General features: G+C 54.9%; 2 protein-coding genes across 2 annotated transcripts in view; both read left to right on the top strand.

Moving 5' to 3' along the window:
* VOLCADRAFT_103603 (uncharacterized protein) overlaps positions 1-693 on the top strand; it is a gene marked incomplete at its 5' end in the record, with an annotated part of 5,887 nt that extends 5,194 nt beyond the window's left edge. Inside the window, 2 exons of the mRNA XM_002947654.1 lie at positions 87-194; positions 253-693. Of these exons, the coding sequence (XP_002947700.1) occupies positions 87-194; positions 253-495 (351 nt within the window). The 3' untranslated portion in view covers positions 496-693. The remainder of the gene's footprint in view (positions 1-86; positions 195-252) is intronic.
* A 4,420-nt stretch (positions 694-5,113) lies between these two features.
* The window catches only part of mot15 (uncharacterized protein), a gene marked incomplete at both ends in the record, with an annotated part of 12,828 nt that continues 6,415 nt past the window's right edge, over positions 5,114-11,526 (top strand). Inside the window, 11 exons of the mRNA XM_002947655.1 lie at positions 5,114-5,226; positions 5,449-5,542; positions 5,929-6,003; positions 6,075-6,263; positions 6,391-6,740; positions 8,716-8,803; positions 8,964-9,062; positions 9,871-10,023; positions 10,180-10,269; positions 10,874-11,008; positions 11,186-11,232. Coding sequence (XP_002947701.1) covers positions 5,114-5,226; positions 5,449-5,542; positions 5,929-6,003; positions 6,075-6,263; positions 6,391-6,740; positions 8,716-8,803; positions 8,964-9,062; positions 9,871-10,023; positions 10,180-10,269; positions 10,874-11,008; positions 11,186-11,232 — 1,433 coding nt within the window. The remainder of the gene's footprint in view (positions 5,227-5,448; positions 5,543-5,928; positions 6,004-6,074; positions 6,264-6,390; positions 6,741-8,715; positions 8,804-8,963; positions 9,063-9,870; positions 10,024-10,179; positions 10,270-10,873; positions 11,009-11,185; positions 11,233-11,526) is intronic.

The raw sequence follows: 11,526 nt of genomic DNA on the forward strand, positions 1-11,526 counted from the left end.
TGCTGGGTGCGTGGGCTTCCGTGTTGACAAAACAACACACGTGATTGAAGCCTCATTCCATTACGTGAAATATGCATTGCGCGCAGGAGCCTTCCCTTCAGGGCCGGTTTTCTGGCCTCTGCCGTGTCGCCCCGTGCCGTGCCGTGGCCCAACACGGCAGAGGCCCGAAAACTGGCGTCACGGTGCTTCTTCAGGTGCATGTAAGACTGACACATCTTGCATGCTTCCCCCCCCCACACCTCTACGCTCCAGGACGTTTGGAGTGTGGGTGTTTTGGTGTACGAGCTGCTGGTCGGCTTCCCGCCCATACTGCTCGGCAAGGGTGGCCTCAAATTCCCCGCCTCCGTGTCCCCTGGGGCACGTGACTTCATCATCTCCGCGCTGGCCCATCTGCCGGAGGAACGACCCACGGTTCGGCAGTTGCGCTGCCACCCCTGGATGCTGGCCGCCGGCGCTGCAGCAGACCAGGGTCAACGGCGGGATATCGAGCTGTAACGGCTTCACAGAGGCTGTGAGTCTGGGCAGGGCCGGGGCGGGTGGAGAGAGCTGACATCTGGGGATAGGAATGTAAACGTGAATGAAAACGACGATGGGATTGTTCGGCTGAGCGGTTCGCACTTTCCTTGGCGAGACGCCTTGATGGCTTGAGACGCGGGAGTGGCCACGCGAATCTGTGTGTTCATGGCTGGACGGTTCCCAGAGGGTCCTATCAAGTCATTGTATATGTTACGTATCACGATGACGGGCTGCTCTTCCCTACTAGCTTTGCCCGCAAGGCGCGTGCCTGTTTTACATGGAATGGAAAGAGGTCCATATCGTTCGTTTTCCACATAGGCGGACGCGACCCTCCAGGACCTCATAGGTGATCATAATAAACCGTTCCATAGAAGTCGCATAGCCGTCCCGTAGCCGATGCATATCCCGCAATGGCACAAACGTCAGATCGTGCACTCAAACGCCTACGTGGGTAAGAAAGCGCGCATCGTCGCGGGCGTCGTGGATTGGACACGATGGAGAGGAGTATGAGGTCGCGCCGTCCAGGACCGTACTGTCATGCGGGCAGGTCTTGGGTGTGGAGGAAGCCTCCGACTAAGATGACACGCTCTTCTTGCGTTGTTGGTTGTTCATCCTTTGCTTTGGTAGTTGCCGGCTGGAAGTTCTTTGTTACTTGGCGTGGAAAGCGTGTTGCTGACAGACATCGGCAAACGGGGTATTTCTGGTTTCGGGAACGGGTCTATTTCTGTCATCATTGGCCGCGGACTCAGGTCGTCGGGCGGTCCTTCGGGCCGGATAGCTTCGTATAATTTCGAATACGGCGTATGATCCTATTTCTGCAAGCCGGCCGGCTTCGGGAACTCTTTGCCGATGTCTGGGCACTTTGACTTTGGATTGGCGTGTTGGGGGTGAGTACGCGACTAAGTGGCCGAAGGTTGTTTGCTGCGTTTGTTCTTTGATGCCTTGCAGCAGGGTCAGCGATGTCCAATTTCGACGAGGCGGTGACATGCACCCATGTGCCTCGACACATCCAACGAATAGGAAAGTTTCTTTGTTCAGCTTATCATTTTTTTTGACGTGCAGCATCTGCGCGTCCATGTCGGCAAAGACCTGTCCCAGCAGGACATCATTCCTCGGGTCTGCTGGCCTCGCTTTTGTTGTTAGTACGCTTGCTTTGCTCGATATGAACAAGTACGGCTTCACCACCTTCGAAGGTGGTGAATTCAATAGCAGTATTGAAATTTTGAATTCCTTTCAAAGCTGTCGTTGGGACACGGAGCGCAGCAGTGCAGTTGGAACATTTCTGCGGGTTCCCAGTTCGCACGTTTGCTTATAAGTCATATATTTTTAGCCAGGATGTGCCATTGCAAAGATGTGCGGTCAACATGTCGAGACGCTTGTCGTGCTCACCGCCGTATGAGGATATATACTCCGTACGGCGGATATACAGCATGGCGACATTTTATTCTACGCTTGGCCCTTGTTGACATCCAGCTCCCTACCGCCTCTGATATTCAGAAGCGCATCCCGCATGAACCTGTTCGTTGTACACGCACATTTTACGTAAGTGAGGAGTGCTTTTGCCCTGCTACGTTTATTTCCGAGAAATGGTTATCTACGCGTACTGAGGCCGATCTAAGCGGTGAATCGGTTGTGCGTGCCTTCGGCTAAGTATGCGTGCGGGCGCGTGTGCACTTGCATGGCCCAAGGCTGCAGCGTATGAAGGATTGGTTGGAGAAGGTTATACAACATTCTTTCTAGCATAATATACGAGCAATCCGTTTATGGAAAACTAAGGGCAAGGCTCGTCGTTTAGCTGATGAGATTACACCCTAGCTAGCGCCCGCCTCGGCCGCCCAATATCTCAGTTTTTTTTTATGTTGTTACAGGGTGGTTAACTTCGCCAGCGGCCCCCTTTCCCGGGGCAGTCCCTGCTCTCCCCTGCTAGAGGGGCACCCTAATCCGTCACCCCATCCGACTTCAGAATGTATTCGTTGGGTTCGGCAACTCACCACCAGCATCCAACCAAATCTAGCGGATCAACGGCGCATCAACTTATTTCCTGGTCGGCTCGCAAGTTGATATTATCACGTCCTACACCGTCCATAAGATGGGGGGCCACCTCCCATTTCATCACTCCTCAAACACCCGAGGAGCCGGCAGGCGGATTTGAACCCAGGTCGACTGGGTCGACTGGGAGGACTCAATTTGTATTTCGATGGCCGTAGAGCTCGGGCTTCCAAGACTTCCGCATATATTATTCTAGGCCAGCAGTTATTATTGTTATCCTTTGAGTTAGTTCCTTAGCTTTTGGTTATTGTGCTACCATGCTCGCGGTGGAATGCTGTATGTGCGGCAAATAGGCGCCCGATGGTGGGCGCACAACTAACGCCGCCTCAACCAACCACGTCAGGTCGACACAAATCACTTTGTCCGGCAGCTGCAACTGCATTGGTGGCTATGATATACTTATGCTGTCATGCTTTATACGCGCCCTGCTCTAGGATATGAACATGCAGGAAGATGTGCACCTCATGGAAAGGAGGACGGGGCGACATGGTTTACTAAGGTGCTGCCGGCAGCCTCGGTGCAGCGTGAATCCAATACTTCGTGAATTAGTATAAAGCTGAAACAAGCACGACGGCGGTAACCTAAAAGAGCCGCCTTTCACAACATAGGGAATATGTATATCCACAGCCACTGCGTGACGATGGGCACTGCGAAATACGTGCGAAAATTTGAAGCTGTCTGGTCAGCCGGCCGCTAACGAGCGGAGTGCTGCACTTAGGAGACCGCGGTGGTCTCCTATAGGGGAGAATGTTTATGCTTCTGCATTTTGTTGTACGGATAGGAATATGCAAATTTGGGGCGTCTGTCGTACGCACCTGTTTTGTTCGATGCGACAGTCTTATGACGCAACATGAGCGCTCTTGCCAGGTGTAAGCATTGCCAGGTGGTAGTGACATGCCCGGGCATATCACGGGATCTGCATCCGCCAATCGATACTTTTCTGAAGTCGTGGTATAAACACAGGTGCTCGTTCACCTTGCACGAGCTCGTGCAATCCCTTTTGGTTTGGGATGTTTTTGAGTTACTGCGGCCTACTGCGTGTGACGCTGGCTGCAAGATGTTATATTTGTTCTAATTGGGTATGGAGGTGGAAGTTACGTTGCTTGAAGAGGCGCGGCTGCCGCATGTATGTATGTATGTATATATATGTATGCATGTATGTATGCGTGTGCGTAGCGTAATCGCAGGCTCCGTACTGTAATTTCAGGGCCCCGTAGATTGTGCCAGCGCCACACGCTCAGCTGGGTCCGTGCCTAGCCAGTATGTATAGTCAAGGGCGGCCCCAAGACACCACGCGTACGGCAAAACCCACATGTACGGCAACCCACCGACGCACCACTTGCACCCAACCGACGTGTTTATGCCATCGGGTCTGATGACCCTGCAGGCTGCAGGCTGCTGACGCAGATGGTTAACTGCGCAGTCACAAGAACGGTCCTGTCGTCCGATTGCCACACTGCTAAGGCAGCCGAGTGATGACAGATGGAGACTGACCATTAAAAGCAACTGAACAGCGAGAGAGAGGGGGCGGGGGGGAGAGAAAGAAAAAGGGACAGAACCGTCACGCTTAGGCACCAACAGGAAGGCGAATTACAAAACCAGGATATAGCCAAGATATCACAAGCAATGCGTCAGCCGACTAATAAGACCTCGGCCCTGGGGACACGGGCCTTATAGGTCGCTGTATATTGTACAACCGCGCCCGACCTTCACTAACCTTGAATCTTAAAACCGCTTAACTTTGGCAAACGTGCAGTAGGCTTTCCTGCTCTTGTGCAGACAATAACAAGCTGTACAGGTTTATGGGCAGTTATGCCGCACCAACATCACACGGGCCTTCCCTGCCAGCCAGCCACCTCAGCACGCACGGCATAGCACACAACTGTGCCCTCCGCTGACAAGGTGGACGCCTTGTAAAACCGCGTTGCTTACTTTCAAACACATACAAACATTAAGGCATTTATATGAATGATCACTAAAAACGCTATCTATTACCCGTAGCAGAGCCCCTGCTGGTACCGCTGTTCCAAGCCGCATGTTCCCGTACCCCCAAATTTCCTTACCCTTACTTACTCCCGGCATGAGGACCTAACTGCCTAACTTTCTCGGCGGTAACAGGCAATTGTGTTTCAGAGTCAAATTGACGCTTTTCTTTCTCATAAACACTCGTTTTCTTCTCGCGTAAAACTTTCTTTTTTTGTTGTTTGTTTTGTTTGTTTCGTTTACTTTTTCTCTTTTTTCTTTTCCCTATCGACGGCGCTGTCAAAGCGGTTCATGAGCCTCCGGGTTCGTTTGGGCCGTACGAGCTCGCGGAAGCTTGTAACATCCATCCATCCATCCACCCTTAAAGGCGGTTTATCCATCTTGCATCTGACCCAATAGAGGGCTGCACGCTGCTGCATCCTCTTTGAAAGCGCGACGGCTTAACCACTTCGTGGCATTGCATAGCTGCAAGGGAATGCTTTAAGTAGTGGGGACGATTGCCATCCTACAACATTCTTGTTAAATTTATTATTTGTACCTACTGTACTGTGAAACTGTGGAAATTATGGCCAAGTCTTCCCGCACACAAGAACAGGAAAAGGAGGACAGCTGCATAAGCTGCTGTTGCTTTGCCAAGTACATATTTGCACCTTTCATCTTATTATTCATGGCATTCAAGTAAGTCGGTTCGCTTTGACACCATCGGTCACTGTTTTACTTGCCGGTCAGCATCCCTGCTTCTTTCGCTGCATCCACAATAGACAACCTCAGATAATTCTTTGAATTTCATATTATTCCTTTTTGCACCTCTTCGATGTAATACCCATGTCGAACCAACTGCGCATATGCAAAAAACCCTTGCAAATTGAACCCCTTGCCAATCCTTTCGCAAGCAACCAGGATCTATGTATTGGGAATGATCGCTGCATACATCGAGCGTCTTGGCCGGGGCGTCTTCTGTGGCTTGTGTGTGTGTTGCTCGTGTACATACAAGGTGTGTCGCGGTCGCGACTTGAAGTCGTCAAGGACTTGACAACACAACCCGAAACCCGATGTTCATAAAGGTTATACTTAGTACGCTCATGGGCAGGGACATGCCTCAGGTCGCTTTAACTGTTACCCACGCACCATACTACATAGCCTATTCTGCTGCCACGCCCAAATTACCATCAAAGCATATGACATCCCACGATCCGCAATCCGGTATGTACAGAGTAATGTCGCAAAAGGAAAGTCGTCCCGAGGCTGGCCCTCAGCCCTTGGCAGTATATCCGTAGGTCCTTAGATTCACGTTATCCACATGACCAACCTGAGGTTGTGCTGACTTTTTGAGCTGGGCCGCGCAGCCAACCCAACCACCGCGACTTGGTCGATCTGCAGGACCGGAATTTTCCACACGACCATCGCAGCATTGGAATCTTGAAGGGCAAGTCGGGCGTGGAACTGGACAAGCAGGTGGTCTGGTGAGAGCGCGCCGCCTGTGCTGACTCGCCTGTGCTGCGTCCTGCATGCGCACACCACCCGAGGTCTTTCCTTGTAATGCCTCCATTGGCACTTCTGCATCTATGACGGGTCAGACAGTAGACGTGCTGCATCGCTGGGAGAGTGCGGGTGTGAAACCTTGCTCGTTGTCTTCGGTTCTTAGAGGCTTTTTGGCTGCAGCTCGAGTATCCGAGCCGGATGAAAACAGCTCAGTGTTTTGGTTAACCCCCAGGGTAAGGCAACTGTACAACTTTGCCACGTCTTCTGAGCGCCAACCCCAATACACTCGCAGCCGCAGGGCCATGGGGCTTCCTCACCCCCTGCTACTCCACCGATTGTAACACACGCACACATTCACAGGCGCCGCATTGGGGCCATCTGCTCGATGGCTACACCCCAGGAGAAAGGCAAGCCGGGCGCAGCATCCGGCTCCAAATCCAAGGCCACCGTACGACTTTTCGCAGGTATGATAAGCACCGAGCATGGAATCCGTTGTGCTGTGGTAAATTCAATCTCGAGCAGGAGAGGATTAAGGAGGGACAGGACAGCCAGACCCTTATCATGCCCCACCACGAGCACCTAGGAGGGAGAGGAGCGGAGGGGAGGGGACCAGGCAGGATTAAGCAGGACCAGGCGGACCCGCCGTCTGGCTCACGCGTGGCGTGTCAGATTGCGGAGCTTGGTGCTTTGCATCTTTGCATTTTCGACCCGTGGGTCACCTGTACCATTTTGGATGCATACATAAGGGAACCGGGTGCTCTGTGGAGTTTTGCAAATACGATACCGGCGGTCCTCAAAGCCACAGCAGCGGCGGATTAGTTTGGAGCTTGCCATAGTTGGGTAGGCGATGGCGATGCTACTGCTTATACCTCCCCCGGGAGGTCACGACCTCCCAACCACGTCCTAACGAGGAGGAGAAAGCGTACCGACCGAAACAGCATTCATTGGTGCACATCAAACTATTGCCGGTGCTCCCCCATCCTCCTCCGCTGGATTGGCGGAGAAACGCCGTAAGAACAGCAGCAGCAACAGAAGTAGCAACAGCATTAGGAACAGCAGTAGGAACAGCAGTAGCAACAGTAGCAACACCAGCAACGGCAGTAGCAACAAAACAGTAGCAACACCAGTAGCAACAGCAACACCAGTAGCAGCAGCAACACCAGTAGCAGCAACAACACCACTAGCAGCAGCAACGGCAGAAGCAGTAGCAGCAACAACGGCAGTGGCACCCTCTGTTCCGGACTCTCGTGCACACATTATTGGTGGGGGTTCCCTGGAGGCCTCACCGCCGCTGTTTTGCTGCGGATGCTGTGGTCGCTTTCCAACCAACACGTGCTGAACCGCACGCACGCCCCTTTGCCCGGCTGCCTGCCTACCGGCGTCTTGCGGCAGACGGCATCCACCCCTCCGACATCTGTCAGGGTCAGCTGGGGGACTGTTGGCTCATGTCGGCGTTGGCGTGTCTCGCAAACCAGGAGGGAGCTGTGCAGCAGGTGCTTGGGCGGGTGGCTGTAGGTGGATGAATGGCGTCGGGAAGGCCCGGGGCGGGCATGAGAATGGGTGCGAAGGATGAGGGTGTAGCAAGATGGGGATGGAATGGACGGCAATGGGAGGGGACGCAGAAGGGGGGGATCAGGAGGGTGGAAACCGTTCATCGGTGGTTGGGGGCAGCGTGTTGTGGTGGCGGATGGCTAACATCCGGGGGGTAGGTACACATGTCCTAGACGTGAAGGGCGCAGCCGTTGGGCTGCACCTACCGTTGGTTGCCGTGAGCCGTTGGAACTACGACCTGGAAGATCCTACGTGGCGAAGTAGCAAATGACATACGGACCAACGGTTCGCTAGGCGGGCGGACGGGAAGTTGGGTGGTATGCCTATAGACACAACCGCCTGGGGCCCCGCGCCTGCATCTGAGAATGGCCCCGCCCCGCCCTCCGACCGCGATGTGACCAAGGTGTTTGTGACTCGAGAGTACAACGCATTCGGCAGGTACAAGTTCCGGCTTTTTAACGGCACCACGCGGAGATGGGAGAAGGTTGTAGTCGACGATTGGATTCCGTGCAGGTGCTCGAGAGTGATCCGTGGGTTCGGGGCGAGGGGAGCAGGTATATGGATGGGTGTGGACCGCACGCAAACGACCCCTGGCTTGATTTTGGGTCAGCAAGGTCTCCGTCTGCGAAGGATTGTTCTTGCGAAGTTGGCTCTTGAGGGGCAGGTTGGCCTTACCAGAGGAGAAAAATCCCCGGAAAAGGGGTGAAGATTGATCGTCACTACTGTGCCGTCGCCTTTGTCGTTGTTGCCGCCACCACGCCGTTACCGCCATTGCCGTCTTTACCTCCACACGGCCACTTGCCTCTTCTCGCTTCCACCTAGTTGGCTTGCATTGGTAGTGTTAGCCGGTGACCTTCCTGCCCAAAATGCGATTGACTGACCTACCTGCTGACCCTGCGCAATCTACCTGTGCAATTGCAAGGGGGCAGGGCACCCCACCTACCCACCAAGCGGTGGAGTAGTGGCTGACTCACCTTCCTGTGCGGGACCTCTTGTGTGGATGGGTGGGAATAATAGCTTATTACCTACGTCAAAACCCCACCAGTTGGTGCTTTGGACAGCGACATTTGATTCTTTGCTGCTGCTTCTGCTGCTGCTGCTGCTGCTTGCATGTGATTCCCCACCCATCCACAGTGCTGCCGACGGGCGACCGCTGTTCGCCAAGCCTCAGGGAGACGAGGCATGGGTGATGTTGCTAGAGAAGGCCATGGCAAAGTTCATGGTGCGCGGCCGTGGCGCTGCAAATTTGCCTCTTGCTGGAGTTTTGGTGTCGGTGTTTACTTAGCTTTCTTGGCGCACTTTGCTTATGCCTTACACGTCTTGATATCACCACCACCATCACGGACACAACAAGATCAACCCCCCCCACCGCCCCACCCTAGGGTAAGGACTACGCCTCCCTGGACGGAAACTTGATGATCAAGGCGCTGGAGGTGCTCACCGGGGACTTTGTGTGCCTGTTCCGACTGGGGGACGTCAGGGTAAGTGGGAGACAGGGAGGCAGGCGCCAGCAGAAGACCAGGTGGGAGTCAGGGAGGCAGGGAGGAGGAGGCAGAAGGAAGGCGGTTGATGAGGTTGATGAGCGCGACTCCACTCCGCGGCTGCTGTTCTACAGCCTTCCTGCTGCCATCGTTCCCGGAGTTGCAGATGGCGGTGGTGCTGCTTCTTTGTTGTTGTTGTTGTTCATGTAGCAGCTGATGGTGAGGGGCTGTTGAGCTCTTGTCGTCCAAGCAAAGCCTTCGTGTGCCGCCACCCTGTGACACCCTTTTCCCTCCGCACGCTTCTGCTGTCTTTGCACCTCCCCACAAGCGCATGGCGCGGAACACCCCGTGCACTGGTGTCGCTCAAGCGTGTTTACCCCCACACACACAGACACACACATACATAGACACACATAGACACACACACAGAGACACACAAAGAGACCCTGCCCGCTCCCCCACAACGGAGAATCGGGTTGAGAGACCCAGCTTGCTAATAGGGGCTCGTGCCTTGAGGGGTAGGGTCTGTACAGGGTTTCCGGGTTTCTCTGTCTTAGTGAACCCTCACCCCAAGTGAGCCGGATCAGGCCGGGGATGGAGAGGATTCTTGTTTCGTATTTCAGGCGCAGTGCCTCAACACCCTAACGCGCAGCAGCACACGCTGGTAATACTTCACCCATCCAGGCATCCACCCATCCACACAATGGAAACATCAACATTCCCCTCTGCGCGCCGTGGGGCACCCTTCCCAACGACCCGGTCGCCCACACATGCACCTGCCCTCTTGCGACCGGCTGTCTGTTATCAGGACGCCAAAAGTAGGGGCAAGCAGCGGCACCAGCAGTTGTGGACAAGGCTGGAGCTGTCACGTGGACCACCGCCCAAGGACGCTGCGCCTGGGGATGACTTGCGGCTGGTGTACGCTCAAGACGAGCCCTTCAACCACGACCTCATGTTTCGGGTGCGTGAGTGATGAGGCGGCGGGGCCCTGTCCATTTTCCATTTTCCTTCCTCCTAAAAACCGCTTCTTCGACGATGCCTCGGGCCGGAACCGGAGAAATGCGACCTCCTCGTCATGCTATTTACTCTGCTGTTGTTTTTTCCTTTGTGGCTGCAGTCGATCAAATGGGAGCTGCGCCACGGCAGCACCATTGGCGCCAGCAATGCCGGTGGGCGGGACACTCAGAGCATCCATGGCATCGTGCAGGTTGGTGTGTGCGTGTGTAAGGGGGGAGGTGTAGCTTGTGGGGGTGACGGAGTGGTTCCAAGTGCCCGGCAAGGGCGCGTCGGGGCGAAAGTGGGAGCGATTGGAGCTGAGGAAATGGTGCACGGAGGGAAATGGAAAGAAGGCTTGCGTCGGGGTCCCCGGCATGGGACGCCTCTGTCAGCTTCGGTTTTTCTTTTATCGGTGTATTGCTCTGTGGTGTGGGGAAGCTCACCTGGCCTGGGACACGGCCTACCAGTTGGTGGTGATGGTTGATATGTCTCCAGGGATGTCGGGTGGCTGGATGGGGCGGGGTCTAGGTAGCAGGACCACAAAACCACCGTCGGTTGTACGTTAGAATCATCTTTCAATATGTATAGTCCATGGCCTTTGAAGGACGCCCCCGCACTCGTGCGGCACTTGTAACTTGTAACTTAAGAAGTGGCTTCCTTCGTTGGGATCCCCGTGATGTCCTAATGGACCATACCGCAAGGGCTGCGAGGGCGATTCCCCCGAGTCACAAGTGTTCAGCTCTTTCTGTTGCCCCAATGTCCCCCATTTCACTGACTCCTTGCCCCTGGACACACGCGCATACACACATACGCAGGGTCACGCCTACAGCATCATCAGGGCAGAAGAGGCAGACGACAAGAGGTTTCTGCGGCTCCGGAACCCCTGGGGCACCTTTGAGTGGACGGGCTCCTGGAGCGACAAGAGCCCGCTGTGGGAACGAAATCCCAAGGTGGTGAAGACCTCCACATTTTGGTCCACGACGCATCGTGCGGCTTCGCTGTCTGCACTGCCTCCCCATGCCCTAGCTCCTCCGCCTGCTTTGTGGCTCGGGTTCCAGTGGATTGTCGGGGTTTAGGCCCCGGCTTCGGCTTTGACTCTGATTGTTCACTCCCTTCATCCCTCGCAGGTCAAGTCAGCCCTGGACTTCAACCCCACCAGCGATGGCTCCTTTTGGTAAGTGGGGAGGCGGACCGAAAGGGCCGCTGGGGCCATCCACCCAACCACTCCCCATGAACACCTCAGTTGCAGCTGTTCAGTTGGTTTTGGATTTCGGTGTTCTATTCTGTGGTTGCTGCTGCTGCCGAGGCTCCACCGCGGCCGCATTGCCGCGCCTCCCTCTCTCCCTCTCTCCCTCTCTCCCTCTCTCCCTCTCTCCCTCTCTCCCTCTCTCCCTCTCTCCCTCTCTCCCTCTCTCCCTCTCTCCCTCTCTCCCTCTCTCCCTCTCTCCCTCTCTCCCTCTCTCCCTCT

Source organism: Volvox carteri, assembly GCF_000143455.1.
Source record: "Volvox carteri f. nagariensis unplaced genomic scaffold VOLCAscaffold_7, whole genome shotgun sequence".
NCBI classification, from domain to species: domain Eukaryota; kingdom Viridiplantae; phylum Chlorophyta; class Chlorophyceae; order Chlamydomonadales; family Volvocaceae; genus Volvox; species Volvox carteri.